This window comes from Rhinolophus ferrumequinum, chromosome 15 (assembly GCF_004115265.2).
Source record: "Rhinolophus ferrumequinum isolate MPI-CBG mRhiFer1 chromosome 15, mRhiFer1_v1.p, whole genome shotgun sequence".
In the NCBI taxonomy this organism is placed as follows: domain Eukaryota; kingdom Metazoa; phylum Chordata; class Mammalia; order Chiroptera; family Rhinolophidae; genus Rhinolophus; species Rhinolophus ferrumequinum.
In genome coordinates this window covers 3,120,035-3,133,451 of record NC_046298.1, presented here as the reverse complement: position 1 = coordinate 3,133,451, position 13,417 = coordinate 3,120,035, and the positions used below count along the sequence as shown (strand labels likewise).

General features: G+C 37.4%; 1 protein-coding gene across 1 annotated transcript in view; it reads left to right on the top strand.

Annotated features, from left to right (window-relative positions):
* Positions 1-13,417, top strand: part of ITFG1 (integrin alpha FG-GAP repeat containing 1) — a 128,188-nt gene that overhangs the window by 71,471 nt on the left and 43,300 nt on the right. The window contains exons 11-12 of the mRNA XM_033129558.1: positions 7,860-8,010; positions 10,133-10,241. Of these exons, the coding sequence (XP_032985449.1) occupies positions 7,860-8,010; positions 10,133-10,241 (260 nt within the window). The remainder of the gene's footprint in view (positions 1-7,859; positions 8,011-10,132; positions 10,242-13,417) is intronic.

The window sequence follows — 13,417 nt, the reverse complement described above, 5'->3', positions numbered from 1 at the left end:
AAACTTAATTATCACTCCCCTTCTCCTTAAACCTGACTTCCTCATAGTTTGCCTGTTTACTACAAACATACTGTCTTGGCCCCAATCATTTTATCCCAGAAAAGTTAAATTACCTTCAACTCTCCTCCACCAAGTAAGTTTAATGCTCTTTCATAATATGTTTTGCAGGCTTCTTTTCCATTGTCACTGCCACCTCCCTAGTTCCAGTCACCTTCTCCTTGCCCTGAATTATTCTAACAGTTTCCTCAGTGGTGTCGCTGTCTCCATTTCAATTCCATCTCTATCCTCTGGATGTAGGATCTTGCTGCATCAGTTATTCCCCTACCCACACACCCCCGCCTCCGCCTTATGCCTTCAGAATCTTCTCACTTCACCTCTTCCCCCCCAGTCTTTATAGAAATACTGTATGTGCAAGTCTCCCCAAGTCTGAAATAAATTTTCTGTGACTCCGGACAGCTCACATTCACCCTTCCCCCGCCACAGTCTGGCTTCAGCCTACTGCAGTCTGCTAAACCTGTCATCCGGCCCCAGGGACTTCTAACTGACAGACCAGTGGACGCTTTTCAGGCTGCACGTCACCAGATTCGCCTGCCTTCGCCAGTTGATGACTTGCCCCTAAACCTCTTCTGGTTTGCTCGGTGTCCTCCTGGCTTTTCCTCCGTCATCTGTTCTGCGAACTCCTTCTCGCCTTGGCCATCTGAAGTATTGAGGTTTCGGAGGGTTCCATTCCCAGCCTGTTGTTGTCACTCTACATGTTCTTCATCTGCTTTGGCTCTTTATGGCCACTTACAAGCTTAGGACTTGGAAATCCCTGTGTCAGGGGTTTAACTACTGGTGGAGCTCACCCTGGATGCTAGCTATGGCCCCCCAAAACTGAAAGGATCTTCTCTCCTAAACCTGCTCTCAGTGCCCTTGTATCTCAGGATAGTGCCATGTCTCACCGGACGTGTGGAGGTCATCCTCCACCCCCAGTCCTCACCGGACGTGTGGAGGTCATCCTACATCTCTCCATCTCTTTCACCGTTTCCTCTCTCCCTATCCTCGTCCCCAGCTCATCACTGCATCTCTCAGTACTAACAGCTACACACAAGCTAGCAGAAGTTCCTACCCCATCTTGTGCCTTCTGCAGTCCTGTGTACTTGACAAGTTGTGCTATGTCCATGAATTTCTCACTCTTAAATTCTGAATGTCCTATTTATGCCATTACCCGGCTAACAAATAAAGTGACCGTTATATTTCATTTTATGTATTAAAACCACAAATATTATATTACCTAGAAAGAAAGTGTTGCAGTGGCCCCCTGATTAGCCAATATAAGGAACCCCTTTGAATAAAGATAAATTCAAACATGAAAAAATCTTTTCCATCCACTTAATTTACTGGAACTTTTCTCATTCAGTCCTCCATCCCATAAAGTTCTGCATTTCTGTTGCCCTTGCACTACAAAAGATGCTCGTTTACTTCTTCCTTTCATTCGAGAAACATTTCCTGTCTACCCCCTGGATGTCATCACAGATGCTGTCTGGGGAATAAAGGTATTGCTCTGCCCAGAGTTTAAGTCAACCTTATTCTCAATATCAAGTTTATCACGTGTTTTGAACATTTCTAATGGGCAGTAATCTGTATTACAGAAATAATTTTTAGTATTTCAAAGTGTAGGTTTAATTTTGTTCTATTAGCTTAGCTGAGGGTTTTGCATTTACCAATAGCTGGCATTATAGGTTTCAGAGCAGCAATTTTAAAAAAAACTGTTGTATTTTTAGAGAATTCCTAACGGACTTAATCTGTGTTTCTTCTTAATTTGTTTTTCTTCTGTGTGTAGAACTGCCTTTCTTAAGGTTTACGCAGAAAGATAGACATATTCCCAAATTGAAGCTCTTTTCCTTCCACATGAGCCTAGGCTGATAATGAAATTGGGGAATTAAGACGAAGAAAGTTAAGGACCATCTAGACGAGCAGAATTCACCGGAGGTGGAAATGACTCAAGTGGACACACAAGCTCTAAGAGCAGCCATGGAGAAAATCAAACTTCCAGTTAAATGATCCATCAGCTACCTTTTTTAATTAGAAATAAGACAGATGCACACAGCAGGTGAACAACCTAGAGTAACCCAGCCTTTGTCAAGTGGTGGTATATTGAGAACCAACACTGACTGCGTGTAGTCTTTGAAGAGAGATTAAAACCAGCCTCAAAAGGCCATACACTAGTGGTATAAATATTGGTCTGTGCAGAGAAGAGGCATTTGGTATGTGCATTTTACATGTTATGTCACTTGAACATTTCCCATGTTTTGTTTTTTTAATGGGTTGAAATTACCTGTAGTTGCTTCTGTTTTAACAACTTTATTGGGATAAAATTCACACACCATACAACTCAGTCATTTTCACATACAATTCAGTGGCTTTTAGCATATTCAGTGTTGTGCATTCATCACCACAGTTAATTTTAGAACACTTTCATTGCCCTAAGAAGCAGCCCCATTCACCTTAGCCATGACTGTCCAATCTCACCAGCCCAAGGAACCAGTCATTTTCTCTCTATCTCTACTTTTGCCTCATCTGGACATTTCATATAAATGCAATCATGCAATAATACATGGTACGTTATGACAGGCTTGTGTGACTTAGCGTGATGTTTTCAGGGTTCTTCCATATGGTAGTATGTATTTCACCTCTTTCTATTGTTGGATGATATTCCATTGTACAGATATACCACCTTTTATTCATTTGTCAGTTGATGGATATTTGGGTTGTTTCTACATTTTGGCTATTACGAATAACATTGCTATGAACATCCATATGCAAGTTTTTGTGTGGACATGTTTTTGTTTTTCTTGAGATATATCTAGGAGTAAAATGTACTTGGGAATGGAAGTCTGTTTAACCATCTGAGGTATTGCCAGATTGTTTTCCAAAGAGCAGCACCGTTTTGCATTTCCATTAGCTGTGTATGTGTGAGGGTTCCAATTTCTCCACCTCCTACTGGCATCTGTTACCTGGGTTTTCCACTGTAGCCATACTAATAGGTATGAAGTGTTATCTCATTGTGGTTTGCAGTTGCCTGATGGGTAATGACATTGAGCTTTTTATGTGCTTATTGGCCATTTTGTGTGTCTTCCTTGGATAATAATCATCTATTTAGATCCTTTGCCCGTTTTTATAATTTAGTTATTTGTCTTTTTATTATTGGGTTGTAAGAATTCTGTATATATTCTAGATATAAATTCCTTGTCATATATATGATTTGTAAAATTTTTCTCCCATACTGTGCGTTGTCTTTCACTTTCTTGATGGTGTCCTTTGAAGCACAAATGTTTTTTGTTTTGTTGTAAAAATTATCTTTGTTTTTTGTTGATTGTGTCTTTGGCACTTTTCTCATGAAGCATATATTTTTAACAGCTTTAGTGAGGTTTAATTGACATAGAGCATGTCTTTAAAGTATGTGCGTTGATAAGTTTTGACATATACATAGAGCTATGGAAATATCATTATAGCCAAGGTATGGAACATATCCAGCACCCCCAAAGTTTCTTTGTAATCTACCCTTCCCTCATCTCACCGGCAACCACCAATCTCCTTTCTGTCACTGTAGATTAGATTGCATTTTCTACTATTTTGTATAAATGGAGCCATGCAATATAAGCTGCTTTATGGCTGGGTTCTTCCACTCAGCATTGTAATACTGAGATTCACCCGTCTTTACATGTCTCCTTAGTTCATTGCTTAGTATAGCTGAGGAGTATTTCATTGTGCAGATTCATCACAATTTGCTTATTATATCCCTTTGCATGTTGATGGACATTTGGGTTTTTATCAGGTCTGGTTATTACAAATAATCTGCCCTGGACATTCCTCTAAAAGTCATTGTCTAGACATAAGTTTTCATTTGTCTTCAGTAAATACCAAGGAATGGGGTGACTGGGTCTTGGGAAGGTGCATGTTTAACTTATAAAGAAAATGTCAAACACTTCCAGTCACTTCACATTTTCTTAAACATTGGTATGGTCAGTCTTTTTAAATTTTACCTATTCTGTTTGTAGTGTATCTCTTTGTAGTTTTAGTTATAATTTCTCAAATAACTGATGACTTATGAGCATGTTTTAATGTGACTGTTTGCCTTTCATATATCTTCTGATGTATGAAGTGTCTGTTCAAGTCTTTTGCCCACATTTTATTTGGGATATTTGTTTTCTTGTTACTGAGTTTTGGAAGTTCTTTATATACAAATGCTTTATTAGATATGTTAATTGCAAAAATTTTTGCTCATCTCTGGCTTGTCTTTTCATTCTCTGAACAGTGTCCTTCAAAAAGCAGAATGCTTAATTTTGAAAAAGTCTTTATCAGTTTTCTTTTATGGATTGTTATTAGTGTCATAGCTAAGAAATCTATATCTAATTCAATCACAAAGATTTCTTCCTATACTTTCCCCTAGAATTTTTATAGTTCTACATTTTACATTCAGGTCTATGATCCATTTTGAGTTAATATTTCTATATGGTGCAGGTATGGATCCAAGTTCATTTTTTGTAAATTGTTATAGCACCATTTGTTGAAAAGACTTCCATTTTCCACTCAATTACCTTTGATATTTGATGAAAATCAATTGACCGTATGTGTCTCAGTGGGTATTTTCTTCACTCTCTATTCTTTCTAATGATCTATTGTCTGTTTTTGCTACAGTACCACAATGTTTTGATTACTGTTGGTTTACAATGAGTAGTGTATTCAGATGGTGTAAGTCCTCCCAATTTATTCTTTTCCAATGTTATTTTGTCTATTTTAGGTTGTTGGCATTTTCTATGAATTTTAGGATCAGTTTGTCAATTTCTGCAAAAAAAAAGTTTTTGAGATTTTGATTGATACTGCATTGAATCTGTAAATCAATATTGGAATAATTGACATCTTAACAATATTGAGTCTTCTGACCAATGAACTGTGTGTGTGTTTATGTGTGTGTGTGTCCCTTTATTTTAGGTTTTTAATTTTCTCAGCAGCATGTTATAGTTTTCAGTGTACAGGTCTTATACATCTTTTGTCAAATACCCAAGTATTTTCATTTCTTGATGCTATTATCACTGATACTTTTTTATTTCAATTTCTGATTGTTGTTTGCTAGTATATAGAAATACAATTTCCTTTTGTATATTAATCTTGTGTTCTGCCACCTAACTCAACTTATTAGTTCTAGTTTTTTGTGGGGTTTTTTTCTTTTTTGGTTTTTTGTTGTTGTTGTTGTTGTTAATGTTTTTTTGGTAGATACAGAATTTTCTAAACAGGTAGTCAAGTGATTTATAAGACAGATTACTTCTTCCTTTCCAAGCTGGATGTCTTTTATTTGTTTTTCTTGCCTTTTACAATGATTAGAACCTGTACCACAATGGCAAGTGGAAGTGGTGAGAACAAACATCCTTGCCTTGTAGGAATAAGGATCTTAGGAGCATTTAGTCTTTCAACGTTAGCACATTTGCTGTAGGTCTTCTGTAGGTGTTGAGAAAGTTCCTTCTCGTCCTGGTTTGTTAAGAGTTTGGATCAGAAGTGGATATTTGAGTTTGTCAAATATTTTTTCTATCTTTATTGAGATGATCGTATGGTTTTCCTTTTTTAGTTTGTCAATCTAGTGAATTACACTCATTTATTTTAAAATATTAAAGAAATTTTGCATTCCTGCAATAAACCGAAGTTGATCATGGTTTTTGTCTTTCTTTTATGTACATGCAGTCTTCACTCTGCAAGGTGCTTAGTTCACTGAAACATGTCCCTATCAGAACCATGTGCCCTCTGCATGGTTCTCTGGTGATCATGAAGCAGGGACATGGTTCCTAAATGCTCGAATTTCAGTGAACACTATTGTGCAGAGCAAATTCTGACTGTATTTACTAGAATTTTGTTAAAATCCGCTGCATCTATGTTCCTGAGGAATATTGTTCTGTAGTTTTTGTATAATGTCTTTGTCTAATTTTGGTACGTAATGCCTCATAGAATGAGTTGGGAAGTATGTCTTCCTCATCTAATTTCTGAAAAGGTTGTGTAGAGTTACTGTTCCTTCTTCCCTGAATATTTGGTAGAATTCATCAGTGAAAACATCTGGGTCTGGAGTTTTTTGGGATTTTAAAAAAGGTTTTGGGCCGGCCCGGTGGCTCAGGCGGTTAGAGCTCCATGCTCCTAACTCCGAAGGCTGCCGGTTTGATTCCCACATGGGCCAGTGGGCTCTCAACCACAAGGTTGCTGGTTCAATTTCTCAAGTCCCGCAAGGGATTGGTGGGCTCCGCCCCCTGCAACTAAAATTGAACACAGCACCTTAAGCTGAGCTGCGTCCCGGATGGCTCAGTTGGTTGGAGCACATCCTCTCAACCACAAGATTGCCAGTTCGATTCCTCGAGTCCCGCAAGGGATGGTGGGCAGCGCCCCCTGCAACTAGCAACGGCAACTGGACCTGGAGCTGAGCTGCGCCCTCCACAACTAAGACTGAAAGAACAACTTAAAAAGCTGAACTAAGATTGAAAGAACAACGACTTGACTTAGAAAAAAGTCCTGGAAGTACACACTGTTCCCCAATAAAGTCCTGTTCCCCTTCCCCAATTAAAAAAAAAAAAAAAGGTTTAAAAGTACAATTTCAGCTTCTTTATCTATTTCTTTTTGAACAAGCTTTGGTAGTCTATGACTTCCGAGGAATTTGTTCATGTAACTTATTAATTATACTGGCACAAAGTTTTTCATAACCTTCCTTTATTTTAATGTCAGTAAAATCTGTAGTGATGTTACCTCTTTCATTCCCAAGATTTTTACTTTGTATCTTCTCTCTTTGTAATGTTTTTAAATGGCCATTCTGGTTGGAGGTTTATCAATTTTAAAATTGTTTTTTGCAAAGAACCAGCTTTTGTTTCATTGATTTTCTCTATTGTTTTTCTGTTTTCCACTTCATTGTTTTCCTCTGTGTTATTATTTCCTCTCCTCTGCTTGTTTCACATTTCATTTGCTCTTCTATTTCCAGTTTCTTAAGGAAGAAACTGAGGTCATTGATTTGAGACCTTTCTTTTTTAATAAAGTGTTTAGTGCCATAAATTTCTCTCTAAATACTACTTTAGTGACGTACCACAAATCTTACCACAAATCTTATATGCCATTTTCATTCAGTTCAAAGTACTTTGTAATTTCTCTTTTGAATCTTTCTTTTACTCAGAAATTACTTAGTGGTGTTTCATTTAATTTCCTATATTTGGAGATTTTCCATATATCTCTGATTTTTTTCTTTTTTTCCAGTTTCATGAGATATAATTGACGTATAATATTGTATAAGCGTAAGGTATACAATGTGATCTTTATATACACACACACACACACACACACACACATATATACACCCTGTTTCCCCCTAAATAAAACCTAGCTAGACTATCAGCTCTAATGCATCTTTTGGAGCAAAAATTAATATAAGACCCGGTATTATATTATATTGTATTATATTATATTATATTATATTATATTATATTATACAGGATCTTATAGTAAAATAAGACCTGGTCTTATATCATATCATATCATATTATACCAGGTCTTATATTAACTTATAGTAAAATAAGACCTGGTCTTATATATTAATTTTTGTTCCAAAAGACGCATTAAAGCTGATTGTCTGGCTAGGTCTTATTTTCAGGGAAACACAGGCATATTTTACTACATTAAAGGCAGTTAACATCCTTTATCTCACATAATTACCATTCTGTTGTTCTTGTTGTTATGGTAACATTAAAGCTCTACTCATAGCAATTTCAAGTATACGATACAGTATTGTCGACTACAGATAACATGATGTACATTGATGAATTGTATTACCTAAATGCCTTTCCTTTGTCTTACAGCAATCAGCAGGCCTTTTTACTGGAGAATGTCCCTTGTAATAATGCAAGCTGTGAGGGGGCACATCGTATGTTTAAAGTCTATTGGGAGCTGATGGACCTAAATCAAATCAGAGATGCCATGGTTGCGACCTTCTTTGACATTTACGAAGATGTGAGTTCAGAGCTCTCGTGTGTGTTGGAGTCTAATTGCTGTCCACCCCGTCTCAGTTTCTTTCACTTTAGCCTATTTGACCAGAAAATGTAGATGAGATCACGACAGCAAATGAGTTCATTAAAGAAAGCCCCTTTTAATTGTTGAATGGCAGAGGGAACAAATCTGTTGATACCACTGGCTGATCAGTACAGGGAAATAGGAAAACGCCTCTATCTCATTTTGTGCTTATTGAGGTGAAACCACCAGAGCATCGTGTTCTGAGACTGGCGAGTGTGTGTGTGCACCAGTAGCCGAGCACGGCCAACAGATAACAGCTTTGACCCTGCACCAGATCACAGAGGAGTTCAGGACTCTCCTAACGCTGTGAACCACAGAGAGCAGCTGTCACCCCAGATTGTTGTGACTGTCTTCAGTTTCCAGGTGACCTTGTGACAGGCTCTCAGGGCCCTGGTTTCCTCCTTTCTAATGTGAAAAGCCAGTTTACCCCTCAGAAAAATAATACATTCTGATAAGTGTGTTAAACTCCAGAGTTGCTATAACACAATATATCCTGTAAAGTAACTTGATTGTTTTAAAAAGTTAAATGCTCACCAGACTTTTATGGCTCCCCCAACCCCATTTTTGCTTTTGTTTTTTTGTTTTGTTTTATAAGAGGCTGATTCTCAATTATAGAATTATTGAGGTCCTTGTTTTCCTGTCTCTCTGCTACCAAATCTCATGTTATTTCACTTTTTATTAGCAGTTTTCAAGCATAAAAGCAATTGACAAAAATATCACAAAGGAATTAACTCCAAATCAATTTTTGTATTAGTTTCAGGTGTACAAAACAGTGTGTTAGACATTTATCATTTATATCCCTCACACAGTGATAAACCCCCTCCCCCATCTACTACCCCTCTGACATCGCACACAGCTGTTACATTTCCACTGTCTATTCCTAATGCTGTACTCCACTTCTTGTAACTATATATATATGTATGTGTATATATATATATGTGTGTGTATGTGTATGTATGTGTGTGTGTGTATATATATATATATATGTATATATATATATATATATAAAATTGTAGTTGACAGTCATTATTGTTCCGCTTCAGCTTCAAATGTACAGTGCAGTGATCAGGCATAAAAATCAGTTTTTAATTTCTGCATATAAAAAAATCATAAATGAAATTTAAATGAATGAAATTTAAAATTGTTTTTAAATCTGGGAAATAAATTTGCGATGAAAGAATCAAATAATATTCTTAATATAAAAAGAGTTTTTACTGATATGCATCACCAAAAACTCCCTCTCGAGCAACAGAATAGAGTCTACAGAAAAAACACAAATGACTAACGTGAAAAAATATGGTAAATGATCGACATTATTAAGAGTCAGCTACGGGCCGGCCCGGTGGCTCAGGCGGTTAGAGCTCCATGCTCTTAACTCCGAAGGCTGCCGGTTCAATTCCCACATGGGCCAGTGGGCTCTCAACTACAAGGTTGCCAGTCGATTCCTCGAGTCCCGCAAGGGATGGTGGGCAGTGCCCCCTGCAACTAGTAACAGCAACTGGACCTGGAGCTGAGCTGCGCCCTCCACAACTAAGACTAAAAGGAAAACAAGTCCTGGAAGTACACACTGTTCCCCAATAAAGTCCTGTTCCCCTTCCCCAATAAAAAAATCTTTGAAGGGAAAAAAAAAGAGTCAGCTGCATGGAAATTTAAATGAGCACACCGTTTTTTCCCTCCCATAAAATTAGCAAAGCTTCCCCTTTAGGGGGAAAAAGAGATGATAATACGCAGTGGTAGCCAGAGCAAATAAAAAGGTGCTCTCTTTTTCTGATTTTGGTCATGTTTTGGCAGTTCATACCATAGGCCTGTGAAAATTCATGCAAATGTGACTGGAAGGAAATAATGCCAAATGCTGTTACCCGCAAAGATTAAAATTACAGACGTTTTTTCATTTTATTTGTATTTTACTATTCAAGGTTTTATATATTTTAGTCGTATTTTTATTTTAAACAAGTTGAATAAGGCTTATGTGTACCTGATAAACATGCCATACATTTCCATCCTTTTCCCATTCAGTCTTGTAGTTTGTTCTTACCGCTTTTGGTGGTTGTTTTTTTTCCAGGGGATCTTGGACATTATGGTACTAAGTAAAGGATATACAAAGAACGATTTTGCCATCCATGCACTGAAAAATAACTTTGAAGCAGATGCTTATTTTGTGAAAGTCATTGGTGAGTATTTGATTTATATGTTTTATTATTAAGTGTTCACATTTAATTTTTGTATTCTTTCTCTCTGTCAACACAAATTTTCCACAGGCTAAGGACATAGTCCTACTCTCCAAATCAGGACATCAACTTCAGTACAATACTGCCATCCTGTACACGAGACTCCTCAGATTTCACTAGTAGTACCAATGATGGCTTCTTTCCAGAATTCTGTGCAGAAATCCCTGTTACATTTAATTTTCCCATCTTGGCAGACTTCTTTAATCTGGAACAGTCCTATTCACGTCCTTATCAACTTTGAAGAACACAGGCTTTCCCACCCTGTTTCCTCATTACCCGACTCAAGTCATACATTCTTTCCAGAAATTCCACTGCGTGGAGTTGGAGAACCGATACGGTGCCTGCCCTCTCCGTGCATCGTATCAGGAAGCACGTGATGCCGAGTCCCACGACCAGGATGTTAACCTTGATCGTCTGGTCATCTTGATTGTCTGACCAGCAGGTCTTTCCACCTTAGTAACTGATTCATATTTTGTGGGATATATTCTGCTATTACTTTCATATCCTTTCCCTTACCAAACCTCTACCTACCAGCCTTAGCGTCCATTGACAACTCCTGCCTGAATCAGTAGTTGTCAAAGAGCGATTCTCTATTTCCAACATTCCTTCTACGTTTATTAGTTGGCATTCTACTATAAGAAAGATCTTTCAGTATAGATCTATATTCACATTTTGTTCCGTAAACAAAATCATTTCTCTTAATGTTCAGATTGTTCCCAGTGGGGCAGTAGGAGGAGCTCCTTCGGGCAGGCTTCTGTACCTTTTTGACACGTTCTCTGGCGTAGCGAGATATCTCAGGTTCATCTCGTGTGTCCCTTGCCCGAAGTCTAAAATCTGACCTTTCTCCAAGGAGCCCTGGTTTCTTCTACCGTGTTTCCCCAAAAATAAGACCTAGCCAGACCATCAGCTCTAATGTGTCTTTTTGGAGCAAAAATTAATATAAGACCCAGTCTTATATTATACCCAGTCTTATATTTTATATAAGACCTGATATTATTTTATATTATATTATACCTGGTCTTATATAAGATTCGGTCTTATTTTATTATAATAAAATAATAAAATATTTTTGCTCCAAAAGATGCATTAGAGCCAATGGTCCCGCTAGGTCTTATTTTGGGGGAAACACGGTATTTATTTGTTCACTGTTAGCTGTTCCCAACCATGATAGCCATCTCCTCCACCTGCCACCCACATGCTATAGAAATCCTGTACATGTTTTGTTACAAGTCTGCTTAAGTATTTTATTTTCTTTGAAGTGATTATAAATGTGATTGTAGATATTTTTTAGTTTCCACGTTTTTGAAATGCAATTGATTTTTGTGTGTCAGTCTTGTATATGGCATCCTTGCTCAACTGACTTATTGGTTCTAGGTTTTGTTTTGTTTTGTTTTTAGATTCCATGGGATTTTCTACATACACAGTCATGTCATCTGCAAAAAGGGACAGTTTTAGTTCTTCCTTTCCAATCTATGTCTTTTTTTTCTTGTTCTGGCTAGAATTTCCATTGTTAGATAATGTTGGTGAGAGTGGACATCCTTGCTTTGCTTCTGATCTTAGGGGAAAGCTTTCTGTCTTTCACCATTCGGTATGATGTCAGCTATGGGTATTTGTAGATTCTCTGTATTGTGTTAAGGAAGTTTCCCCTATTTCTAGTTGGCTGAGAGTCATCATGAATTCGTGTTAGAAGGAAACTGTTTTTGTCTTGTTATTATAGTTGACATCAAAAGAGCCATATCAGTTCATTTGTTAATGGAATGACACATGTATTTCATATAAATATTACAGTTTTGAAATGGGCATAAATAGCCAAACAGAAAAGCAACAGAATAATGAATGAGTATTGGGAGATTTATTTTGGGAAATGGAAATAACAAAAAATGTAATTTTGCTTCCCAACAAACTTCTAGCAAATTCACTCTTATTTGAATGAACTCGGAGTGACTTCCATTTTCATTACCACTGTAACCACAGAATAATTACATTGAGTCTCACCATTTCTACACTTGTTATCCATATGATTGTCTCCTCTCTTTTGCCATTTTCAAGGGGGTATTATTTGGCTATTTTGGAGCTAAACAAATATTTAAATACGCTATATCTTTGGTATGCTGTTAACTTACCTAGTTTGAAGGGTTTATGTTTTTTTTCTCCTCAGTGGTTTTCCTTCAACTTTAGACCTCTAGATAAGAAGACAAGCATCCTACCAACATACAGAAGTCGAACTCAAGGACGCATTCCTGTACCCATTTTCCAGTATTAGGGATCCAGCTAGTCAATAGTTTGTTTCTTGAAAAGGGAAAATTGAGCCTTAGTGAACGAGCTACTCTGTCCCAATTTAACTTACCACGTCCACCCATCGATTCAGATTCTCTGGGACTGGAAACTAGCATAGTTTTCCAGGCTTACAACACAAAATGCAGTGAGTAAGAGGGGACTCGCTCTCGTCTCCTTACTGGGGCGCCCCAACCAAATGAATGTTACTTGTTTCAAATGTATATCTGAAACTCAGATTAATAGTTTTCTTTCAGAGTATTTTCTTTTTGTTTAAAGAGATAGCTATAGGATTTGTGTCCTTAATTTGAGTTGCCAGTGTACTTTAAAGAAACTATTTCCTCAAGTTCGAAGCTTTCAGAAAAACACAGATTAGTTCATCTGATTGTGGTGTGTTTCTGTGTATGGATTGAAAGTTCATGCTTTCTAGGGCAGATGTTACGCATTGAAAAGTAAGAAAAAATTCAAGCGAAAGAGAGGTTCACCCTGTACTCAGCAAGTTCTTTTTCTTCTTTCTTTTTTTTCCAGTTTTGAGAAATAATTGACAATAGAAATTTTTTTATTCAAGCCTCAAAACTACTCTGACACTAAAGCTTCTTTGTTTGTACTCTTTGAGACGTACGATTGCATTTTTTCTGCTTGTCACGCGTCTGTTAGCTGGTGTGAGGCCACGTTAGGCCACGGTTTCCATGCCTGAGTCTGTAGGCTCTTTCCCAGGGCACAGACTGTCAGTCATGTGCAGCAGAAGTAAATCAGAGCACAGCGGTTTCCTAACAGTGAGAAGGGATTCAGATTCCCGTTGTAATAATAATAATAAAATGCTAAAGAGAGAAGGCCATTCTCAG